The following is a 26609-nucleotide window of genomic DNA, read 5'->3' on the forward strand; positions in this document are numbered from 1 at the left end:
ACGGTACCTCTGAAGACTGAAGTCTTCTACCGTCTTTATGAAGTCTTCTTTGCTTCTTTTACTCACCCGGCTTCTTTCTTCTGGCTCTGTGAGGGGGACGACGGCGCGGCTCCGGGAACGAGCAGTTAGGATATACCAAGTGATCAGACCCTCAGGAGCTAATGGTGTCCAGTAGCCTAAGAAGCAGAGCCTTTGAACTCACAGAAGTAGGTCTGCTTCTCTCCCCTCAGTCCCACGAAGCAGGGAGCCTGTTGCCAGCAGTGCTCCCTGAAAATAATAAACCTAACAAAGTCTTTTTAGAGAAACTCAGGAGAGCTCCCCTGTTTTGTGTCCAGTCTCTCTGGGCACAGAATCTAACTGGAGTCTGGAGGAGGGGCACAGAGGGAGGAGCCAGTTCACACCCCTTTTAAAGTCTTAAAGTGCCTATGTCTCCTGCGGATCCCGTCTATACCCCATGGTCCATCTGGAGTCCCCAGCATCCTCTAGGACGTATGAGAAACACTGTTTATAACATTATTATAACCACAATCAGCGTAAAATATTAAAAAGACAGAATAAAAAGTGTTAGATATTAGAAATAGTGTTTTCAAAAATAATTCAATAGGGTCTCAAAAAATAAATAAGAATTTACTCACCGGTAATTCTATTTCTCGTAGTCCGTAGTGGATGCTGGGGACTCCGTAAGGACCATGGGGAATAGACGGGCTCCGCAGGAGACTGGGCACTCTAAAAGAAAGATTAGGTACTATCTGGTGTGCACTGGCTCCTCCCTCTATGCCCCTCCTCCAGACCTCAGTTAGGGAAACTGTGCCCGGAAGAGCTGACACTACAAGGAAAGGATTTGGAATCCAGGGTAAGACTCATACCAGCCACACCAATCACACCGTATAACTTGTGATAACCATACCCAGTTAACAGTATGAACAACAACTGAGCCTCAATCAACGGATGGCTCATAACAATAATCCTTTAGTAAGCAATAACTATATACACGTATTGCAGAAGAAGTCCGCACTTGGGACGGGCGCCCAGCATCCACTACGGACTACGAGAAATAGAATTACCGGTGATTAAATTCTTATTTTCTCTGACGTCCTAGTGGATGCTGGGGACTCCGTAAGGACCATGGGGATTATACCAAAGCTCCCAAACGGGCGGGAGAGTGCGGACGACTCTGCAGCACCGAATGAGCAAACTCAAGGTCCTCCTCAGCCAGGGTATCAAACTTGTAGAACTTAGCAAATGTGTTTGAACCCGACCAAGTAGCAGCTCGGCAAAGCTGTAAAGCCGAGACCCCTCGGGCAGCCGCCCAAGAAGAGCCCACCTTCCTTGTGGAATGGGCTTTTACTGATTTTGGATGCGGCAATCCAGCCGCAGAGTGAGCCAGCTGAATCGTGCTATAGATCCAGCGAACAATAGTCTGCTTCGAAGCAGGAGCGCCAACCTTGTTGGCTGCATACAGAATAAACAGCGAGTCAGACTTTCTGACTCCCGCCGTTCTGGAAACATAAATTTTCAAAGCCCGGACTACGTCCAGCAACTTGGAATCCTCCAAGTCCCTAGTAGCCGCAGGCACCACAATAGGTTGGTTCAAATGAAACGATGATACCACCTTAGGGAGAAATTGGGGACGAGTCCTCAATTCTGCCCTGTCCATATGGAAGATCAGATAGGGGCTTTTACATGACAAAGCCGCCAATTCTGACACAGGCCTAGCCGGAGCTAAGGCCAATAGCATGACCACTTCCACGTGAGATATTTTAGCTCCACGGTCTTAAGTGGCTCAAACCAGTGGGATTTCAGGAAATCCAACACAACGTTAAGATCCCAAGGTGCCACTGGTGGCACAAAAGGAGGCTGAATATGCAGCACTCCCTTTACAAACGTCTGAACCTCAGGCAGTGAAGCCAGTTCTTTTTGAAAGAAAATGGATAGGGCAGAGATCTGAACCTTTATGGACCCTAATTTGAGGCCCATAGTCACACCTGACTGTAGGAAATGCAGAAAACGACCCAACTGGAAGTCCTCTGTAGGGGCCTTCCTGGCCTCACACCAAGCAACATATTTCCGCCATATGCGGTGATAATGCTTTGCTGTCACATCCTTCCTAGCTCTTATCAGAGTAGGAATTACTTCATCCGGTATAACCTTTTCCGCTAGGATCCGGCGTTCAACCGCCATGCCGTCAAACGCAGCCGCGGTAAGTCTTGGAACAGACAGATCCCCTGCTGCAACAGGTCCTGTCTGAGAGGCAGAGGCCATGGGTCCTCTGTGACCATCTCTTGAAGTTCTGGGTACCAAGTCCTTCTTGGTCAATCCGGAACAATGAGTATTGTTCTCACTCTTTTTCTTACTATTCTCAGTACCTTGTGTATGAGAGGAAGAGGAGGAAACACATATACCGACTGGAACACCCACGGAGTTTCCAGTGCGTCCACAGCTATCGCCTGAGGGTCCCTTGACCTGGCGCAATATTTTTTTAGCTTTTTGTTTAGGCGGGACGCCATCATGTCCACCTGTGGCCGTTCCCACCGATTTGCAATCTGCTCGAAGACTTCTTGATGAAGTCCCCACTCTCCCGGGTGGAGGTCGTGCCTGCTGAGGAAGTCTGCTTCCCAGTTGTCCACTCCCGGAATGAACACTGCTGACAGTGCTTGTATGTGATTCTCCGCCCCAACGAAGAATCCTTGTGGCTTCCGCCATCGCCACCCTGCTTCTTGTGCCGCCCTGTCGGTTTACATGGGCGACTGCCGTGATGTTGTCTGACTGAATCAGCACTGGTTGGTCTCGAAGCAGGGGCTCCGCTTGACTCAGGGCGTTGTATATGGCCCTTAATTCCAGTATGTTTATGTGCAGACGAGTCTCCTGACTTGACCACAGCCCCTGGAAGTTTCTTCCCTGAGTGACTGCCCCCCATCCGCGGAGGCTTGCAACCGTGGTCACCAGGACCCAGTCCTGTATGCCGAACCTGCGGCCCTCGAGAAGATGAGTACTCTGCAGCCACCACAGAAGAGACACCCTGGCCCTCGGGGACAGGGCGATCAGCCGATGCATCTGAAGATGCGATCCGGACCACTTGTCCAACAGATCCCACTGAAAGATCCTGGCATGGAACCTGCCGAAAGGAATGGCTTCGTATGACGCTACCATCTTTCCCAGGACTCGCGTGCAGTGTTGCACCGACACCTGCTTTGGTTTCAGGAGATCCCTGACCATGGTCACTAACTCCTGAGCCTTCTCCTCCGGGAGAAATACCTTCTTCTGTTCTGTGTCCAGAATCATGCCCAGGAAGGGCAGACGCGTCGTAGGAATCAGCTGCGACTTTGGAATATTCAGAATCCAGCCGTGCCGTAGCAACACTTCCTGAGAGTGCGCTACGCTGACCAACAACTGCTCTCTGGACCTCGCCTTTATGAAGAGATCGTCCAAGTACGGGATAACTGTAACTCCTTGCTTCCGGAGAAGTACCATCATCTCCGCCATTACCTTGGTAAAGACTCTCGGTGCCGTGGATAGACCAAACGGCAACGTCTGGAATTGGTAATGACAGTCCTGTACCACAAACCTGAGGTACTCCTGGTGAGGCGGACAAATGGGGACATGCAAGTACGCATCCTTGATGTCCAGAGATACCATAAAATCCCCCTCTTCCAGGCTGGCAATGACCGCTCTGAGCGATTCCATTTTGAACCTGAACTTTCTGATGTAAATGTTCAAGGATTTTAAATTCAGAATGGGTCTTACCGAACCGTCAGGTTTCGGTACCACAAACAGTGTGGAATAGTAACCCCTTCCCTGCTGAAGGGGGGGTACCATTATTATCACTTGCTGGAGGTACAGCTTGTGAATAGCCGTCAGGACTATCTCCCTCCCTGTGGGAGAAGCTGGCAAGGCGGATTTTAGGTAACGGTGAGGGGGCGTCACTTCGAATTCCAGCTTGTATCCCTGAGATACAATTTGTATAGCCCAAGGATCCACTTGTGAGCGAACCCACTGGCTCCGCCTGTGGAGCCCCAGCGTCATGCGGTGGACTTAGTGGAAGCAGGGGAGGACTTTTGTTCCTGAGAACTGGCTGCATGGTGCAGCTTCTTTCCTCTACCCCTGCCTCTGGCAAGAAAGGATGCACCTCTGACTCTCTTGCTTTTTTGAGAACGAAAGGACTGCATTTGGTAATACGGTGCTTTCTTAGGCTGTGAGGAAACCTGTGGCAAGAAAGTCGACTTTCCAGCTGTCGCTGTGGATACGAGGTCCAAGAGACCATCCCCAAACAATTCCTCACCCTTATAAGGCAAAACCTCCATGTGTTTTTTTAGAGTCGGCATCCCCTGTCCATTGCAGAGTCCATAAGACCCTCCTGGCAGAAATGGACATTGCATTTATTCGAGAGCCCAGCAGGCAAATGTCCCTCTGGGCATCCCGCATATATAAGACGACGTCTTTAATATGGCTAAGTGTTAGCAATACGGTATCCCTGTCCAGGGTATCCAACCCCTCTGACAGAGTATCTGTCCATGCTGCAACAGCACTGCACATCCAAGCTGAAGCAATAGCCGGTCTCAGTAGAGTACCAGAGTGTGTATACACAGACTTCAAGATACCTTCCTGCTTCCTATCCGCAGGTTCCTTTAGGGCGGCCGTATCCTGAGACGGCAGGGCCACTCTTTTAGATAAGCGCGTCAGGGCCTTGTCAACCCTAGGGGAGGATTCCCAGCGTAACCTATCCGTTGGCGGGAAAGGGTACGCCATTAGTATTCTCTTGGGAATCACCACTTTCTTATCAGGGGAAGACCACGCTTCTTCACATAACTCAATTCATGTGACGGGGGAAAAGTCACTGGCTGCTTTTTCTCCCCAAACATATTTACCCTCTTGTCAGGGACAGGGTCAGCCTCTGAAATGTGTAATACATTTTTCATTGCAATAATCATGTATCGGATGGCCTTAGTCATTTTGGGCTGTAATAGTGCCTCATCCTCGTCGACGCTGGAGTCGGACTCCGTGTCGACATCTGTGTAAACCAACTGAGATAGTGGGCGTTTTTGAGACGCTGACGGCATCTGAGGCGCCTGGGCAGGCCCGGGTTGAGAGCCCGGCTGTCCCCCGGCAGCAACATAATCAAATCTCTTATGTAATGAGTTAACATTGTCATTTAAGACCTTCCACATATCCATCCAATCAGGTGTCGGCACCGACGGGGGCGACACCACATTTATCTGCACTTGCTCCGCCTCCACGTAACCCTCCTCATCAAACATGTCGACACAGCCGTACCGACACACAGCACACACACAGGGAATGCTCTGACTGAGGACAGGACCCCACAAGGTCTATGGGGAGACAGAGAAAGAGTATGCCAGCACACACCACAGCGCTATATACACAGGGATACACACTACCAGAAGTGAATTTTTCCCAATAGCTGCTGTATCAATACACCTTTTGCCTAAATTTATGTGCCCCCCCTCTCTTTTTACCCTCTTAGTGCCAGGAGACTGCAGGGGAGAGATTGGGGAGCGTCCTTCCAGCGGAGCTGTGAACAGAAATGGCGCTGGTGTGTTGAGGAAGAAGGCCCCGCCCCCTCAGTGGCGGGCTTCTGTCCCGCTGTTTCTGACTAAAATATGGCGGGGGTTTTACACATATACAGTCACAGACTGTATTATGTGTCTTTTTTATGCCAAAGGTATTCTTATTGCTGCCCAGGGCGCTCCCCCCCAGCGCCCTGCACCCTACAGTGACCGGAGTGTGTGGTGTGCAGTGGGAGCAATGGCGCACAGGTGCGGTGCTGCGCGCTACCTTAATGAAGACAGGAGTCTTCAGCCGCCGATTTCATCACCAACTTCTGATCTTCTGGCTTTGCGAGGGGGACGGCGGCGCGGCTCCGGGAACGGACGACCGAGGACCTTTGCCTGTGTTCGAACTTTCTGGAGCTAATGGTGTCCAGTAGCCTAAGAAGAGCAACCTAGCTGTGAACAGGTACGTTTGCTTCTCTCCCCTCGGTCCCACGTAGCAGTGAGTCTGTTGCCAGCAGATCTCACTGAAAATAAAAAACCTAACATTACTTTCTTTACTAGCAGGCTCAGGAGAGCCCACTAGGTGCATCCAGCTCTGGCCGGGCACAGATTCTAAATGAGGTCTGGAGGAGGGGCATAGAGGGAGGAGCCAGTGCACACCAGATAGTACCTAATCTTTCTTTTAGAGTGCCCAGTCTCCTGCGGAGCCCGTCTATTCCCCATAGTCCTTACGGAGTCCCCAGCATCCACTAGGACATCAGAGGAAAAAAAAAAGTGCTGCATATGGCTAGTACCGCTGGGGCCTATTTACTAAGCCTTGGAGCAGTGGTGTAACGAGGGCGGGGCAAGCAGGGTACGTGCCCTAGTCACCAGGACAGAGAGCGCTGGAGCAGATCCAGGGCTGCCTGCTGTATTCACAGCCAGGCAAATGAGCAGAGGAAGCCTGGAGGTCAACCACTTACAGGGAAGGAGCTAGGGAGAGCTTCTGGGTGCACACACACACTGGGAGGGGAGTGGGGGTGGAGAACAGCCAGGGGAAACGGAGTACCAGAGGCGTGAGCCATGGATACAGTAATGCCCATATGTCCCGTGCTCCGTTACAATGTATGCTTGGTAGAGTGGTGCAGCGGTGTGAGGAGTACAGGCAAGGACAAAGAGGCCACCCAGCCGGGGAGGAGACATGGATCCCAGACTCAGCAGCAGTGTGTGGGGGGGCACTATTTTTCATTGTGCCCTGGAGGTCAATAGCCTCAGTTACGCCTTGGAGAGAGATAAAGTACCAGCCAGTCAGCTCCTAACTGTCAATTTACAGGATGTTTGAAGACTGACAGTTAGGAGCTGGTTGGTTAGTACTCTCTCTCTCTCTCTCTCCAAGGCTTAGTAAATAGACCCCTAAATCCACAAAGCAGGTCCTCTTAGTACCATAGAGCACTTACGGCATTTTTTTAAAAATAATAAACCGATACAGACTTGCACTTGAAGGGCCGAGCTGCAGTGTGACCAACTCACTCCCAGTCACTCCATAGGACTGAATAGGGAAACGTTGATTGGCAAACTGCGGCACTGCCCTTCACAGGACAAGTCCGTGTCGGTTTGTTATTTTTCCAATATCATGGATGCTACATGGAACAAAAATGCGTCAAACCTTCCTATTAAATAACAATAACAACAGGATTTTGGTACTTACCGATAAATCCCTTTCTCCGATTCCACAGGGGCCACTGGAGCGTAGTTACAATGGGAAATAGTAGTCAGTAATTGGGAGCTGGCACTTTAAAATTCTCACACTGTGGCTAGCTCCTCCCCTACTATCTCCCCTCCAAGCCAGTCTACGTAAAACTGTGCCCGATGAGAGATGGAATAAACAAACCTTAAGGTAGAGGAGGTTAATGACGCCCTGTAAACCAGGGTAATCCAAACTAACCCTGGAACAGAACCTGACAAAAACCAGGCTAGCCTGAACTCAACAAGCAGTCATATGGTGACCTGCAAACCTTTAAGCAAAAAACAAGGGGGAACAGCGCTGGGCGGGCGTCCAGTGGCCCCTGTGGAATCGGAGAAAGGGATTTATCGGTAAGTACCAAAATCCTGTTTTCTCCTTCATCCACTAGGGGCCACTGGAGCGTAGTTACAATGGGGACGTCCCAGAGCTCCCAAAAACGGGGAGAGCGCTGAGAGTCCTGTAAAAACTGCTCGGCCAAACTGTGATGCAGAGGCCGCAAAAGTGTCAAACTTGTAGAATTTGACAAGAGGAATGTCGGTCCGACCAAGTAGCCGCCCGACAAACTATTTATGGAGACTCCACGGGCAGCCGCCCACGAAGGTCTTACAACGCGCGTTAAGTGCGCTGAAATGGAATACGGAGGCTCCCTAGCAACCTCCAAGAAGACTGTCTGATGGTCAGATGTATCCAACGGCCCAGCGTATGTTGGGACCCCGGCTATTTAGCACGGGAGCATTGTACAGCACAAAGAAGAAAAACACTTTGTCGAATAGCCGAAGACCTCTGTAGGGAGAGTCGGCGAGCCATGACAACATTCAAAGAGGACCAAAAAACACTAGTGTCAGATTTGTCGGAAAAATGGACATCCCCTCTGGAAGAAACGACCGCTGAGACCGAAGCTCAGCCGGGAAGTTGCCAATAGAGCACTCCCTGAAAAAGAGGCCGAACCTACTGCCGCTAGGCTAATCTCTTTTGGAAGAAAAACGAAAAAGGCAGAGACCTAAAATTCAGGTCAGTGTGGTATGAAGCGCAGCGGAGCAAAACCTCCCAGAGAAACCAAAGATGACGGCTGAATGGTAACTGAAAGAAGGGGAAAACCCCTTTTATGCTTATTATGTCCCATACAGTTTTCCAAAAGTGGCAAAAGCGAGAAGAGGTAACAGACTTCTGAAATCGGGGCCCGGTAGGCCTAACCAAACTAGGGAACTACTCCCTTCTGAGGTCTCGTGAACAGTCACACGGTTACACGGAACCAGTGTAAGATTGAACAAAGAAAAGTTGTTGAAGTGGACAGTGCAGTCGAGGTAGTAGCCAAGGCTCCTCTACTGACAACAGGTGTATCTGTATCTTCAAGTCATCTGTGGCCCAACCAGAGCCACCGAGAGGACTAGCACGCATAATCCCCTCCTGTGTTACCGAACCTGAGGTAGAAATCAAAAAGGGAGGCAGGATAGAATAACCAGAAAACTCCCCGGAGCCCTGAGGGCCTCCTCGGCTACTGCCCGAGCTCACGTCCGAGAGTAGTAAAGGGTTAAAAAGTCAGTCAGAACGCCCTGAGGTCGATCCGAAATCTCCGCCCACAGCGGACCAGCTGACAAAACTCCGGGGAATGTTTTCTCAACCGGGAGTCTGACCTGGTGGCTTGACCCGGAAAGAAGATTGTTGTCCCCCGCTCAGAGAGGAATGTTGTCCCCCGCTCAGAGAGGAATGTAGGCGACCACTCATTGCGTCGCAACTTGACTGAAGGAATAGAGTACCTGGTGCCGAGGAAGGAAAAATCCTCTGACGGACCGTGTTGAGAAACGTCTATGAGGAGCATAAATTGGATCTGTGTTGAACCAGAAGCTCCTGGATCCTCCGGATATTCAGAAGCCACCTAATGTACAGAGTGGGAAAGCAGCAGTAGATTGTCCCATTAGGGAACCAACGTCACCTTCTGCCCTTGAAAGAGAGTTATTCTGTGATCTTCCTGAACTCTGTGGGAGCGGAAGACAGACCGAAAGGAAAGGATTGACAGTGAAAATGAGAATCCTGTAATGCGAATCTGAGAAAAACCCGTCCAACGGAAATCAGTAAACAGGCATCGCTGAAGACAAGGGACACGTAAAAACTCCCTTTCTTGTTCAAAATAGCAATCACAGACTGAAAGGATTCTAAGGCCAGAATAGGTCTGGCCGAGCCAACTGGCTTCGGAACGTGAAAAGAAAACAAAGGCCTGAGAACTGTCCCGATTCAAATGATATGTGAAAAACAGGGATCAACACCCTTTGCGGTTAGAAGCATATGGAGCGCCGCCTGCAGTATGACTCTTGTCATCGTAAATCGGCCGACCCCTGCCGAGGGACTCCTGAGATGGTTGTACTCCGAAATCTAGTTTGTAACCGCCCAAGCCTTCTCAGTTCTTCCCATAGGACCACCGACCTGCGCCTACCCTGGGACCCTCCAGGTGGTAGGAAAGTCTGACCTGTAGTGGGTTTATAGGAGGATGCTGAACCTCTGCTTCAGCTTTTTTTTTTTTTTTTTTGAGATCCCCTGGCGACTGAAATATCGCCCGTGTGGAGTCGAAAGTTTTTGAAGGGGCACGGAAAAATCTAAAGGAAAGACCGGTAAAGGTCTGTCTTGGAGCTGGGGCAGTATTAGGAGAAAGCAAAGTGGACTTACCTCCAATGGTTCAAGAAATCCTGCAGAAAGTTCCTTCCCCTGAACCATCTGCCCCGTAGGATTACATGTTCGCCTGTCACAGTCGCAGACCCAGAGGTCGACGGTTTAAGACAGCCCAAGCGAAAATGCAGGGTCCGAGTCTGCAGACGTGGTGACCTTCAAAGATCATAGAGCAGAATCGTGATTCGGACCTGTACCAAAGTATCAATTGATCCTGATCTGAAACATCCTGTAACCTAGGAGGACAATTGTTCCACAACCTACCTGCTCCGGACAAGGTAGAACCATGCTGCCGTATATGTCTTCGATGGGTCCCTGAACAAGGTTGCTCAGGAAAACGGCAGCTTGTTGGACCGGCGATACATCGAGGGGTATACCCTAGAAAAGGTTCTGATACCATCTCCTGCCGACTGTGGGGAGAGGGTAGGGAAAACAAACATTGTTTGATACCTGATATTGTGTATTCGGGTGTCTGACGGCCGCCTACCGGAGCCTGCCCAGCTCATCCGAGACTGGGCCAGTCGCTGTCATTTCGTCATTGGCGTCGAACCCTGATGGACTTGACGTGTCCGCCTCCTTTACCTGCAGTACCAGACGAACTGCTGTATAATGCACCTGGATATTCTGAGACACTGGTTCAGACTCCACAGAAAACAGACATCATTAGTATTGTAACCTGGAAGGTTAGCAAGGTTCCTTTAGAAACCTGGAGAGGTGAAATGACGTACAAGATCTCTGGTTAATAGTGACATTACCTGCATAATCTGAGCTGTTCAAACAGGAGTGTTCTGCCGGTGCGTGGAGGGCTAAGCAGATGGCTCCGCCGCATACTTCACACCTAATAGGGAATTCTTTGACTATCCCAGGTGAGAGGAGAAAAGGTGGGTTAAAGAAACACAGCCCTATGTAAGGTCTGCACTATAATGTGTAGTGACCGACACGATTCAAATAAACTTTCTGGAGCAGCGGAGACCTGAACCAGTAGCGCCGCGCTGTGGGACAGGAGTCTTAGCCCTAGGCTACAGGGGCTCCCCTTAAAGTTTCTTTATTTTCAAACCCTGGTTCCCCTGTACAGATACCCGCTACTAGCGTACTGAGCCGCAGCGCTATTTGTCTGATGCCTTACACGCATTCCCCAAATTACAAATAGCATTAGTAACTAGTGACACCAAGGAATAATAAAGGGAAGGCAACACCCCGCCCTGTATGTAGTGTACCGCTAAATTTAGGTGCACCAGATGTTTCTCGGAGGTTCCGCTGGCTTTTCAAAATGGTGACCAGACTGTGAGAAAAGATGGGGGAAAATGTTATGTGGCAAGGAGGTATTTTGTTATTAGAAAACATTGCGGAAGTGGTTTGTTTTATCTTAAAGATGTATGTGGACACATCTGTACAAACTACACACAATTAGGGCACTGGTGGGAACCAGACCCACGACCTCCATGCCGCGAGGCAGCAATGCCAACCACCACACCATCCGCACTGCCCTATATACGGTATTGTATGCATATATCTATATACATACCTCCACACATATATATATATATATATATATATATATATTCATACATACATATCTATATATATCTATATATATCTATATATATATATATATATATATATATATATACACACACACACCCACAGTGAATCCAACCGTGTATGTGAACCCATTAGGGTAGATAAATACTGTAGTATATGTAGGGTAAAGAAATTGTGCACATTTTTAATCATTAATGAGATGAGCCCCAGCTCCTGTAATAGAGCAGGCTCCTGTATGAAATGCCTGGCAGAGGACTCTCCTGCAGGGAGGAATGGCTGACAAAGTCAGATATTACAAATATGTCAGCAACTCCCTGCACAGAAAAACTAAAAAAAACCCTGAGACAGGATTTGTGCCTAGAGGCAGTGAACGCTGCGATCCGCCGCCGGAAGCCCGCTGAGCAAAGCGGGAATAGCCTTCACCCCCACATCCTACCTTTATCCTCCCTGAACAGCCCGGAGAGGGAAGGGAGCTTGCAGCGGCCGGGGAGCGGTGTGACAGTGAAGCGGCGTGTCCTGTAGCGGCCGGGGGACGGAGAGCGCTTAGCCCGCCGAACAGAGCGGGAGTTAGCTCCGCCCCCTCCGCTTCGGCGCCAAATTCAAACCTGCTCTACAGTAAGCGGGAAGCGCCCTGTATCTCCCCGGCCGCTTGTATGCTGTGGCCGGGGAGCGTTTCATGAACAGAGCCCCATGTTTTTGCCCACACTGACATAAGATGGCGGCAACTATAAAAGGCAACCAGCCTTGGATTCACTGTTCTGTATCCCCCGGCTGCCTTCTGCAGCCGGGTAGTGAAGAGCGCTGAGCCCGCTTACAGAGCGGGCTGAAGCTCCGCCCCCCATATAATGGCGCCAAGTTCAAATTAGTAAGCGCCTTTGATGCACTCCAGCCTTCTATGACTGGAGTATAGGGGTCCATACATATGCTGAAAACTGAAACTGTAAAACATACATCAGTCTGAAAGGGGGGATGTTTGTACTCACCACACTTTAGGCGTACTCCAACTCGACCCCGCGGCTCCGACACACGCCGCACGCAGCGGTGTCCGGTCCCTTTTGATACTCATCTTCTGATGGAGTGGCCCCGACACGCGCCGCACGCAGCGGTGTCCGGCCATTTTTGATACTCACCGCTGCCATGCTGCCGGAATCTTCTGCTGGATGGAGTGGTCCCGACACGCGCCGCACGCAGCGGTGTCCGCCAACTCAGGAGAGCTCAGTGTCCCCCTCAGCCGGGGCCCATCCAGAGCCGCACGCAGCTGCGATGGGACCCCGCCGGCAGCTCCCGCGGTGCAGACTGGCAGTGGCAGAGCTGCCAGTCTGTGCATGTGTGAAAGAAAAAATAAAATTTTCTTCAGCTAAACCCAAGTGAACCAGACTGTCTTGGAGGGGAGATAGTAGGGGAGGAGCTAGCCACAGTGTGAGAATTTTAAAGTGCCAGCTCCCAATTACTGCCTACTATTTCCCATTGTAACTATGCTCCAGTGGCCCCTAGTGGATGAAGGAGAAAAAAAGATAAACAAGGGGTATGTGAGGGAATATTTTTTCAATAAATATAACAGTTGGCATGTGTCTTTTTTATATTTATTTTCTTTACAAGTGGACAAGTGACATCGATCCCTTAGTGTCCGGCCATGATTGCACTTGTGGTTCTACAAGTACTATCATGCTGGAGCAAGCTAGCTTGGACTCATTGGCTCCTGTAAAGAACAATGGGGCAGATGTATTATGCCTGGAAAAGGGATAAAGTGATAAAGCAGTGATAAGAGAAAGGTGATAACGCACCAGCCAATCAGCTCCTAACTGTCATTTTTCAAATCCGTAATGATTGGCTGGTGCACTATCACTTTGCGCTTATCATTGCTTTATCACTTCTCCTGGCTTAATACATCTGCCGCATTTACTATTAGTAATTTTTTCTGTACCATTACTCCTGCACCCACCACCCACACCAACTAACCAACTGGCTGTTTGTTACTTGAAGGGAGGGTGGGGGGGGGTACATTTTTTTGTGGGAGTCCCAACATTCCAAGGGAATCCAGACCTGGGCTGACCAGTTTGGGGCTGGTTAACTGTATCACAGGGAGACCCCATGCTGTATGTCTCCCTTGTATAGCACTTGCTTAACCTAGTGCTGGTTATTGGTAGAATTAGCAGTGTCTGAGCTGCAGACCGGCTTTTAGCAGCGACGGTGTTATTTTATTTTGAATGTCAACATTTTACACTTGTAAAACATGTTTTAATATTCAAAGTCAACAATAATGCATAACACACATATAGATACTTTACATATAAATACCTACTTAAAGAGATTGTCCATTAGATACCGATAATTGGGCTGACTGCTGTCTGGCATAAAACACACAGCAAAAACAATAATCGCATTAAGGCCATCTCCGTAGTAGCCTAAAACAATAAATAATCTGTACATCAATCAGTTTTCACAAAAAACAAACACACGTATATTTAAGAACTTGCTGTAAGAGTCCTTTCCATACTGTATGCATTGGTGTTAGAAACAATACCCAAAGATTTTATCTTTAATACAGTGGACTTAGTTTTCTGGCAAAGTTGTACACATTTGCTTACGCAGAATAAAATTATTGTGTATTATACAGACATTGCACCAATTGTGATGCAACCACAGCATTCTCTATTACTGAAGATGATATTCTGTGCCATGACATGTCCCACACATGTATCACTCAGGAAGGCAGAATTCTACAGCTACTGAGAACCCACACAATCACAAATCACTCCTTTTTTCACTATATCAATACCTATTATGGTGTATACTAGGATATCATATACCAGGTCACTGTCCCCATTCTTAGGGCAAAATCCTTGCAACGGAAAGTCTTTAATAACCAATACTACTCTGATCTCCGCAAACTATTAAGATTGCAGATGTTTTATTTACACAAAAAAAATTTCAGTGTACAAAAATCTGTGAAATCAAACTAAATGAGCTTTTAGTGTGGACATGGCACCTCATTTACAGAAAGAATAGTGGATAGGTGCAACAGCCTCCCATCAGAGGTGGTGAAGGCTAATGGGCCCTACACACACCGTGATGTGCCGCCGAAGGGCCCGATGGCCTGATACGGCCGACCCGACGGCGGAGGAGGGGGGGGGGGGCGATGGCGGGAGTGTAGTCTGTTCACTCCCCCCGTCACCCGGCTCTATAGCACTGCATGCTAATATGGTCGAGATTGTCCATATTGCCTTGCATGTTTAAACGAGCCGTCACCAATGATGAACGAGCGCGAGGCCGTGCATCGTTCATCGCTGGTGTACACACTGAAAGATATGAACAAAGTCTCGTTTATATCTTTCAGTGTGTAGGACCTATAAAACAGGAGAGCAAATGAAACATGCTTGGGATTAATATAGGAATATCCTTACAATGAAATTAGGATCAAATAGGGTTGAAGTTACCAAAAGGTAAAAAAGGGGCAGACTAGATGAGCCAAGTGGTTCTTATCTGCTGTCAATTTCTATATTTCTATAGGACTGTTCTAAGCTGGTCTCTAGCAGTCATTACTTTCTTGACCTTTCCTGAAATGTAAGCCCCGAATGCACGCCTGCAGGTTAACACAAAGTAAAAATAGCCACAAGCTATTTGCGGACTGAAATGCAAATGCTACTGCATAAAAACAAAGTAAAATATGCTGTTCCATGTTTATGCAAGTGGCTAAGAGCACTCTCACATTAAAGTCCCAACAATGTAAATCCCAGATTCTATGTCCTCAGCCAAATTACATCTTTCCATGTATCCAAAAATTTGCTTAACATTTAATTGTGCAGAAAAAACGTCAAAAAGCTGTGCAAAACAGTATTTGAAATATTAATCAAATGTATTAAAAGTTCTAAGCTATATTAGTAAGAACATTCTATTTCCACATTGAAATTGAACCTATAGCATAATGAAATTAGGATCAAATAGGGTTGAAGTTACCAAAAGGTAAAAAAGGGGCAGACTAGATGAGCCAAGTGGTTCTTATCTGCTGTCAATTTCTATATTTCTATAGGACTGTTCTAAGCTTTAGTAAGTCAGGCATTAGTAATGCCTGACTTACTAAAGCATATAACAATAGCTTGTCATATCCTTGTGTGGGGTGTAGTATGGTATGCCGGCGGTCGGGCTCCCGGCGACCAGCATACCGACGCCGGGAGCCCGACCGCCGGCATACCGAGAGTGTGGCAAGCGCAAATGAGCCCCTTGCGGGCTCGCTGCGCTCGCCACGCTGTGGGCATGGTGGCGCGCTATGCGCGCAACGCTATTTTATTCTCCCTCCAGGGGGGTCGTGGACCCCCACGAGGTAGAATAAGTGACGGTATGCCGGCTGTCGGGATTCCGGCGCCGGTATACTGTGTGTCGGGGTCCCGACAGCCGGCATACTGAAGACCACCCCCTTGTGTGCATCCACCTAGCTCTAGGGAAAAATGGGAGACAGATACTCAGTGGCACACCACGGACTCAAGTAACTGACATCAGAACACTGATTTAAGTACCATTAATAGTGGACAATGCCACCTTTTCAAAGGCCTTTGTTCTTAATTCAAAGGTCTTTGAAAAGGTGGCATTGTCCACTATTAATGGTACTTTTTCATTTTAATGGTGTTATCTATGGTGAAGGAATTTTTAAGACTCATTAATACTGCACTAGAAGGCGCTATTCTCATCTTTTTCTCTCTCTCTATACATACATACATACAGTGTGTGTGTGTGTGTGTGTGTGTGTGTGTGTGTGTGTGTGTATATCTATATCTCCCCACACACTCCACTTTTGCAGTGAAAGGAAGGCACTTTCCTTGAGTTAAATTGAATTATTATATCTTTATTGCACACAGGGTAATTAGTTCATGTTGTAGCCAACGTTTCCATTCTCATACAGAATCTTTATCAAGGCTTGATACAGTTTCAATATGCACCGTCAGTGTTCACATCTGTTCATCCTGCATGCTGTATGCGATGTGAACACTGACAGTAAATATTGAAAATGTATCAAGCCTTGATAAAGATTCTGTATAAGAATCGAAATGTTGGCTACAATATGAACTTATTACCCTGTGTGCAATAAAGATATAATAATTCAGTTTAACTCGAGAGTGCCTTCCTTTCACTGCAAAAGTGGAATGTGTGGATACAATAGGAGCGACTGGATATGTATGGTCCCCCTGAAGAGCACCCCTAACGTTGACAGTCTGAGAGTGCCGGACAACAAGAAATACATATTATATATATATATATATTTATCCCTGTACGGTCTATGCATCAGACTAATAAACAAACCGATAGCAAGTGGAAAAAAGGGTAATGCAGTGTCTGCTAACGAGTGTTTGTGATTTGCTCACCTGGTGTTCACTACTATTAGCACACACCTGGCAGCAGCTATCACATAATTTGTGAATAAGCCTCTGCCTTTTCCTGTACTATACAAACACTACATTGGCAGATGACATCTGTCTCCTTCAAATGCATTTAACCATACATCCCAACTTTTGAATTAGTGTATGCAGGATCTGCCACGCCGAAGGCACGGGCGTGGTTGGAAATGGGTGGGACTTCAAAAGAAGGGGGAGTGGTCTCGCTGCATGACCCCTCGTTTTCGTCATTTTTGCGGTATGCCCAGCACTCCCTGAGCAGTCCCCGCCTCACTCCCCGTACTGTTTAGATGCAGCGATGGGATCACAGGAACTCCCTTCACCCCCCCCGTCCGCGGGAGACTGCGACCCGCGGATGGGTGTCCGAATAGCGGGATTATCCCTCTGGAATCGGGACAGTTAGGAGATCTTTGGTATTACTGATTATGTATTTTTCATTGCTATCTGTCCCTCATACGGACATAGGGGGTTATTCAGGTTTGTTAGCAACTCAAAAAAAGTTAGCAATTGGGCAAAACTATGTTGCACTGCAGGTGGGGTAGATGTAACATGTGCATAGAAAATAAGATTTTACTTACCGATAAATCTATTTCTCGTAGTCTGTAGTGGATGCTGGGACTCCGTCAGGACCATGGGGATTAGCGGCTCCGCAGGAGACAGGGCACAAAAATAAAGCTTTAGGATCAGGTGGTGTGCACTGGCTCCTCCCCCTATGACTCTCCTCCAAGCCTCAGTTAGGATACTGTGCCCGGACGAGCGTACACAATAAGGAAGGATTTTGAATCCCGGGTAAGACTCATACCAGCCACACCAATCACACTGTACAACCTGTGATCTGAACCCAGTTAACAGTATGACAAAACGTAGGAGCCTCTGAACAGACGGCTCACAACAATAACAACCCGATTTTTTTGTAACAATAACTATGTACAAGTATTGCAGACAATCCGCACTTGGGATGGGCGCCCAGCATCCACTACGGACTACGAGAAATAGATTTATCGGTAAGTAAAATCTTATTTTCTCTGACGTCCTAGTGGATGCTGGGACTCCGTCAGGACCATGGGGATTATACCAAAGCTCCCAAACGGGCGGGAGAGTGCGGATGACTCTGCAGCACCGAATGAGAGAACTCCAGGTCCTCTTTAGCCAGGGTATCAAATTTGTAGAATTTTACAAACGTGTTCTCCCCCGACCACGTAGCTGCTCGGCAGAGTTGTAATGCCGAGACCCCTCGGGCAGCCGCCCAGGATGAGCCCACCTTCCTTGTGGAATGGGCCTTGACAGATTTAGGCTGTGGCAGGCCTGCCACAGAATGTGCAAGTTGAATTGTGCTACAAATCCAACGAGCAATCGTCTGCTTAGAAGCAGGAGCACCCAGCTTGTTGGGTGCATACAGTATAAACAGCGAGTCAGATTTTCTGACTCCGGCCGTCCTTGAAATATATATTTTCAATGCCCTGACAACGTCCAGCAACTTGGAATCCTCCAAATCGCTAGTAGCCGCAGGCACCACAATAGGTTGGTTCAGGTGAAACGCTGACACCACCTTAGGCAGAAACTGAGGACGCGTCCGCAGTTCTGCCCTGTCCGAATGGAAAATCAGATATGGGCTTTTATACGATAAAGCCGCCAATTCTGATACTCTCCTGGCTGAAGCCAGGGCCAGTAGCATGGTTACTTTCCATGTAAGATATTTCAAATCCACCGATTTGAGTGGCTCAAACCAATGGGATTTGAGAAAATCCAAAACTACATTAAGGTCCCACGGAGCCACTGGGGGCACAACCGGGGGCTGTATATGTAGTACTCCTTTTACAAAAGTCTGGACTTCAGGAACTGAAGCCAATTTTTTCTGGAAGTAATCGACAGGGCCGAAATTTGAATCTTAATGGACCCCAATTTGAGTCCCATAGACAATCCTGTTTGCAGGAAATGTAGGAATCGACCCAGTTGAAATTTCTCCGTGGTGGCCTTCCTGGCCTCCCACCACGCAACATATTTTCTCCAAATGCGGTGATAATGTTGTGCAGTCACCTCCTTCCTGGCTTTTACCAGCGTAGGGATGACCTCTTCCGGAATGCCTTTTTCCCTTAGAATTCGGCGTTCAACCGCCATGCCGTTAAAAACAGCCGCGGTAAGTCTTGGAATAGACCCGGTCCCTGCTGAAGCAGGTCCCGTCTTAGGGGTAGAGGCCACGGATCTTCCGTGAGCATCTCCTGAAGTTCCGGGTACCAAGTTCTTCTTGGCCAATCCGGAGCCACGAGTATCGTTCTTACTCCCCTTTGCCGTATAATTCTCAGTACTTTTGGTATGAGAGGCAGAGGAGGAAACACCTACACTGACTGGTACACCCATGGTGTTACCAGAGCGTCTACAGCTATTGCCTGAGGGTCTCTTGACCTGGCGCAATACCTGTCCAGTTTTTTCTGCTGAGGAAGTCTGCTTCCCAGTTGTCCATTCCCGGAATGAACACTGCTGACAGTGCTATCACATGATTTTCCGCCCAGCGAAAAATCCTTGCAGTTTCTGCCATTGGCCTCCTGCTTCTTGTGCCGCCCTGTCTGTTTACGTGGGCGACTGCCGTGATGTTGTCCCACTGGATCAATACCGGCTGACCTTGAAGCAGAGGTCTTGCTAAGCTTAGAGCATTGTAAATTGTCCTTAGCTCCAGTATATTTATGTGGAGAAAAGTCTCCAGACTTGATCACACTCCCTAGAAATTTTTTCCCTGTGTGACTGCTCCCCAGCCTCTCAGGCTGGCCTCCGTGGTCACCAGCATCCAATCCTGAATGCCGAATCTGCGGCCCTCTAGAAGATGAGCACTCTGTAACCACCACAGGAGAGATACCCTTGTTCATGGAGATAGGGTTATCCGCTGATGCATCTGAAGATGCAATCCGGACCATTTGTCCAGCAGATCCCACTGAAAAGTTCTTGCGTGGAATCTGCCGAATGGAATCGCTTCGTAATAAGCCACCATTTTTCCCAGGACTCTTGTGCAATGCTGCACTGACACTTTTCCTGGTTTTAGGAGGTTCCTGACTAGCTCGGATAACTCCCTGGCTTTCTCCTCCGGGAGAAACACCTTTTTCTGGACTGTGTCCAGAATCATCCCTAGGAACAGCAGACGTGTCGTCGGAAACGGCTGTGATTTTGGAATATTTAGAATCCACCCGTGCTGTCGTAGAACTACTTGAGATAGTGCTACTTCGACTTCCAACTGTTCTCTGGACCTTGCCCTTATCAGGAGATCGTCCAAGTAAGGGATATTTAAGACGCCTTTTCTTTGAAGAATCATCATTTCGGCCATTACTTTGGTAAAGACCCGGGGTGCCGTGGACAATCCAAACGGCAGCGTCTGAAACTGATAGTGACAGTTCCGTACCACGAACCTTAGGTACCCTTGGTGAGAAAGGCAATTTTGGACATGGATGTAAGCATCCCTGATGTCCAGGGACACCATATAGTCCCCTTCTTCCTAGTTCGCTATCACTGCTCTGAGTGACTCCATCTTGATTTGAAACTTTGTATGTAAGTGTTCAAAGATTTCAGATTTAGAATAGGTCTCACCGAGCCGTCTGGCTTCAGTACCACAATATAGTGTGGAATAATACCCCTTTCCTTGTTGTAGGAGGGGTACTTTGATTATCACCTGCTGGGAATACAGCTTGTGAATTGTTTCCAATACTGCCTTCCTGTCGGAGGAAGACGTTGGTAAAGCAGACATCAGGAGCCTGCGAGGGGGAGACGTCTCGAATTTCCAATCAGTACCCCTGGGATACTACTTGTAGGATCCAGGGGTCCTGTACGGCCCCAGCGTCATGCTGAGGGCTTGGCAGAAGCGGTGAAGGGCTTCTGTTCCTGGGAATGGGCTGCCTGCTGCAGTCTTCTTCCCTTTCCTCTATCCCTGGGCAGATATGACTGGCCTTTTGCCCGCTTGCCCTTATGGGGACGAAAGGACTGAGGCTGAAAAGACAGTGTCTTTTTCTGCTGAGATGTAACTTGGGGTAAAAAAGGTGGATTTTCCAGCTGTTGCCGTGGCCACCAGGTCCGATGGACCGACCCCAAATAACTCCTCTCCTTTATACGGCAATACTTCCATGTGCCGTTTGGAATCTGCATCACCTGACCACTGTCGTGTCCATAAACATCTTCTGGCAGATATGGACATCGCACTTACTCTTGATGCCAGAGTGCAAATATCCCTCTGTGCATCTCGCATATATAGAAATGCATCCTATAAATGCTCTATAGTAAATAAAATACTGTCCCTGTCAAGGGTATCAATATTTTCAGTCAGGGAATCCGACCAAGCCACCCCAGCGCTGCACATCCAGGCTGAGGCGATCGCTGGTCGCAGTATAACACCAGTATGTGTGTATATACTTTTAGGATATTTTCCAGCCTCCTATCAGCTGGCTCCTTGAGGGCGGCCCTATCTGGAGACGGTACCGCCACTTGTTTTGATAAGCGTGTGAGCGCCTTATCCACCCTGAGGGGTGTTTCCCAACGCGCCCTAACTTCTGGCGGGAAAGGGTATACCGCCAATAATTTTCTATCGGGGGAAACCCACGCATCATCACACACTTCGTTTAATTTATCTGATTCAGGAAAAACTATAGGTAGTTTTTTCACACCCCACATAATACCCTTTTTTGTGGTACTTGTAGTATCAGAAATATGTAACACCTCCTTCATTGCCCTTAACAATTAACGTGTGGCCCTAAAGGAAAATACGTTTGTTTCTTCACCGTCGACACTGGAGTCAGTGTCCATGTCTGTGTCGACCGACTGAGGTAAAATGGGCGTTTTAATGCCCCTGACGGTGTTTGAGACGCCTGGACAGGTACTATTTTGTTTGCCGGCCGTCTCATGTCGTCAACCGACCTTGCAGCGTGTTGACATTATCACGTAATTCCTTAAATAAGCCATCCATTCCGGTGTCGACTCCCTAGAGAGTGACATCACCATTACAGGCAATTTCTCCGCCTCCTCACCAACATCGTCCTCATACATGTCGACACACACGTACCGACACACAGCACACACACAGGGAATGCTCTGATAGAGGACAGGACCCCACTAGCCCTTTGGGGAGACAGAGGGAGAGTTTGCCAGCACACACCAAAACGCTATAATTATACAGGGACAACCTTCATATAAGTGTTTTTCCCTTATAGCATCTTAATATATATAATCATATCGCCAAATAAGTGCCCCCCCTCTCTGCTTTAACCCTGTTTCTGTAGTGCAGTGCAGGGGAGAGCCTGGGAGCCTTCCCACCAGCATTTCTGTGAGGGAAAATGGGGCTGTGTGCTGAGGAGAATAGGCCCCGCCCCCTTTTCGGCGGGCTTCTTCTCCCGTTTTTCTGAGACCTGGCAGGGGTTAAATACATCCATATAGCCCCAGGGACTATATGTGATGTATTTTTTAGCCAGAATAAGGTATTATCATTGCTGCCCAGGGCGCCCCCCCCAGCGCCCTGCACCCTCCGTGACCGCTGGTGTGAAGTGTGTGACAACAATGGCGCACAGCTGCAGTGCTGTGCGCTACCTCATGAAGACTGAAAAGTCTTCTGCCGCCGGTTTCTGGACCTCTTCACTTTTCGGCATCTGCAAGGGGGTCGGCGGCGCGGCTCCGGGACCGGACTCCATGGCTGGGCCTGTGTTCGATCCCTCTGGAGCTAATGGTGTCCAGTAGCCTAAGAAGCCAATCCATCCTGCACGCAGGTGAGTTCACTTCTCTCCCCTAAGTCCCTCGTAGCAGTGAGCCTGTTGCCAGCAGGTCTCACTGAAAATAAAAAACCTAATAACTTTTTCTAAGCAGCTCTTTAGGAGAGCCACCTAGATTGCACCCTGCTCGGACGGGCACAAAAACCTAACTGAGGCTTGGAGGAGGGTCATAGGGGGAGGAGCCAGTGCACACCACCTGATCCTAAAGCTTTATTTTTGTGCCCTGTCTCCTGCGGAGCCGCTAATCCCCATGGTCCTGACGGAGTCCCAGCATCCACTAGGACGTCAGAGAAATTAGATTTGGGTGGGGTGTGTTCAAACTGAAATCTAAATTGCAGTGTAAAAAATAAAGCAGCCAGTATTTACCATGCACAGAAATCTAACGCTCTCTGCACGTTACATCTGCCCCACCTGCAAGTGCAGCATGGTTTTGTCCAATTGCCAACTTTGTTGGTTTGCTATCAAACCTGAATAGGGCCCATAGGGCGTATATTAAATCTGTCTGTGCAATTATAATTAAATGTGCAGATGTTAATCTTGTTTTTTCATATGGACAAATGTAGCTTTGACATTATTTGATTATTCCTGATTGTCCAATATACGCACATTTAACCCTTCTGTGCGAATAGGGTTTACTTCATTATTCAACATTGTTCATCATCAGTGGTATTACATTGTGTATGTAATGAATTGATTTAATATATGGTGATGCTTAACCATGATATGCCATGAAACATATTTGATTTTCTGGACATACATTTTAGGGTGCCTTACTGCTCCTATAAGATATAATATATACCAATTGATTGAAAATAAAAGGAGCAAGCTTTTTGGATTTGCGTAATAAGCTGTATTAGATTGATTTTTGCCATGTCAACTATTCCAAATTTAAAGAAACAGGAGAACTCTCACACAATCTCTCACTTCCCGATTCTGACAGCTTATTACATTCCCCCTCTTATATTCTTATTTCAACTATATTTTATTATTACATTTTATTTATAAGGCGCCACAAGTGTTTCACAGCGCCGTACGGAGGACAGTACAGGGAGACAAAACTTAGCATTACAGTAAATAAATAACAAAAATAGAGTGCAGGTAACAAAGAGCACCACAAATCTCAATACATAATACAGCTAAGATGTAAGTAGCGAGGAAGTAATCATCGTACTACTAGGGGTTTGTGGCCATAGATAGAGATGAGCCTTTACCAGCAGGAGAAAATGCGGGTAAAGATGGTCGCCGAGTAGGAGAGTGCTGCGAGTGAAATGTGTCGAGAAGAGGGCTTTGACAACAAGAAGAAAGAGGGCCCTGCTCTGAAGAGCTAATAATCTAGTGGGAAGGGGCAACAGACAGATGACATGAGGTGCAAGCAAGCGGAAGGTAGCCTGATGGCAGTATGTAAGCAAAGCAGAGATGTTCATGGAATGAGGCAGGGGGATGGAGGAGCAGCTATTTTGCCTATTACCATTATATTCTTAACACCCTATTAGGGGTTGGTGTTTGAATACGTCACACCACCTTACCAGCAGATATAATTATCCTCTCTTTACCTTTTGGATAATTTTTATCCTCTTTAGGATCTAACTGGCCAAATAGATGCAAAAGTAGAAAGTTTTATCATTTCAACACTTTCCAAACCTAATAAGGCTGTTTTATGTTCACATAGCAATAAATGTGAGATTTAATTCCCCTACTTTACTTTAGGAGGTGGTGTTCGAATTAAATCAGCTGTCACTCCTGCTAAAATTCTTCAAACATATCTCAAAAAAGGCCATTTTCCTTTCAGTTCTATAAAAACTATACATTTGGAAGGTAAAATGGGTTTATTGCCATCACAGCAGACAACCGCAATACTGCAATTTGCATTCTATGTAATTAAATATGTCCCGCTTCCCAAATGTATAGCTGTGGCACTGAAAAAAATAAGTGACAGCAGCACTTATTGACCCTGAAATATAATGCTTTATACACTCTAATGCTAAGATCACCTCCATGGCTGATAACTTTCTTATACGGCTCTATAGCAGACATGTCAACCCTATGATCTTGCTCCCCGATCCGGAACATGCGCCAGCGTCTGCTCTCTTCCTTTTCCTCAGCAGCGGTGTACTCTGGGATTGATCCTTTGGGAAGTACTTCAGTAGTTTTTGGTTTTGGGAGGTCATCTGTCAAAATGTAAAATAATAAGAATTTACTTACCGATAATTCTATTTCTCGGAGTCCGTAGTGGATGCTGGGGTTCCTGAAAGGACCATGGGGAATAGCGGCTCCGCAGGAGACAGGGCACAAAAGTAAAGCTTTTACAGGTCAGGTGGTGTGTACTGGCTCCTCCCCCTATGACCCTCCTCCAGACTCCAGTTAGGTACTGTGCCCGGACGAGCGTACACAATAAGGGAGGATTTTGAATCCCGGGTAAGACTCATACCAGCCACACCAATCACACCGTACAACTTGTGATCTAAACCCAGTTAACAGTATGATAACAGAGGAGCCTCTGAAAGATGGCTTCCTAAACAATAACCCGAATTAGTTAACAATAACTATGTACAAGTATTGCAGATAATCCGCACTTGGGATGGGCGCCCAGCATCCACTACGGACTCCGAGAAATAGAATTATCGGTAAGTAAATTCTTATTTTCTCTATCGTCCTAAGTGGATGCTGGGGTTCCTGAAAGGACCATGGGGATTATACCAAAGCTCCCAAACGGGCGGGAGAGTGCGGATGACTCTGCAGCACCGAATGAGAGAACTCCAGGTCCTCCTTTGCCAGGGTATCAAATTTGTAAAAATTTACAAACGTGTTCTCCCCTGACCACGTAGCTGCTCGGCAGAGTTGTAATGCCGAGACCCCTCGGGCAGCCGCCCAAGATGAGCCCACCTTCCTTGCGGAATGGGCCTTAACAGATTTAAGCTGTGGCAGGCCTGCCACAGAATGTACAAGTTGAATTTTGTTACAAATCCAACGAGCAATCGACTGCTTAGAAGCAGGTGCACCCAACTTGTTGGGTGCATACAGTATAAACAGCGAGTCAGATTTTCTGACTCCAGCCGTCCTTTAAATGTATATTTTTAAGGCTCTGACAACGTCCAACAACTTGGAGTCCTTCAAGTCGTCTGTAGCCGCAGGCACTACAATAGGCTGGTTCAGGTGAAACGCTGATACCACCTTAGGGAGAAAATGCGGACGCGTCCGCAGCTCTGCCCTATGTCGAATGGAAAATTAAATTAAATAAGGGCTTTTATAAAACAAAGCCGCCAGTTCAGATACTCTCCCGGCCGAAGCCAGGGCCAGTAACATAGTCACTTTCCATGTGAGATATTTCAAATCCACATTCTTTAGTGGTTCAAACCAATTGGATTTGAGGAAATCTAAAACTACATTTAGATCCCACGGTGCCACCTTAGGCACCACAGGAGGCTGTATATGCAGTACTCCTTTGATAAAAATCTGGACCTCAGGGACTGAGGCCAATTCTTTTTGGAAGAATATTGATAGGGCCGAAATTTGAACCTTAATAGATCCCAATTTGAGACCCATAGACAATCCTGATTGTAGGAAATGTAGGAAAACGACCCAGTTGAAATTACTCCGCTGCTCGCACCACGCAACATATTTTCGCCAAATACGGCGATAATGCTTCGCGGTGACTTCCTTCCTTGCCTTTATCAAGGTAGGAATGACTTCTTCTGGAATGCCTTTTCCTTTTAGGATCTGGCATTCAAACGCCATGCCGTCAAACGCAGCCGCGGTAAGTCTTGAAAAAGACAAGGACCCTGCTGAAGCAGGTCCCTTCTCAGAAGTAGAGGCCACGGATCGTCCGTGACCATCTCTTGAAGTTCCGGGTACCAAGTCCTTCTTGGCCAATCCGGAGCCACTAGTCTTACTCCTCTTTGCCGTATAATCCTCAATACCTTTGGTATGAGAGGCAGAGGAGGAAACACATATACCGACTGGTACACCCAAGGTGTTACCAGCGCGTCCACAGCTATTGCCTGCGGATCTCTTGACCTGGCGCAATACCTGTCCAGTGTTTTGTTGAGGCGAG

At 47.8% G+C, this 26609-nt stretch overlaps 1 protein-coding gene across 3 annotated transcripts in view; it reads right to left on the reverse strand.

Moving 5' to 3' along the window:
* Positions 1 to 26609, reverse strand: part of BNIP2 (BCL2 interacting protein 2) — a 248109-nt gene that overhangs the window by 37315 nt on the left and 184185 nt on the right. For 2 of the 3 annotated variants that reach the window (XM_063926258.1, XM_063926257.1), the window contains exons 5-6: positions 24550 to 24726; positions 13739 to 13841 (exon numbers count right to left, since the gene is read on the reverse strand). In XM_063926258.1, coding sequence (XP_063782328.1) covers positions 13739 to 13841; positions 24550 to 24726 — 280 coding nt within the window. The remainder of the gene's footprint in view (positions 1 to 13738; positions 13842 to 24549; positions 24727 to 26609) is intronic. The other variant, XM_063926259.1, reaches the window with a different exon arrangement.

This window comes from Pseudophryne corroboree, chromosome 6 (genome assembly GCF_028390025.1).
Source record: "Pseudophryne corroboree isolate aPseCor3 chromosome 6, aPseCor3.hap2, whole genome shotgun sequence".
Classification (NCBI taxonomy): Eukaryota; Metazoa; Chordata; class Amphibia; order Anura; family Myobatrachidae; genus Pseudophryne; species Pseudophryne corroboree.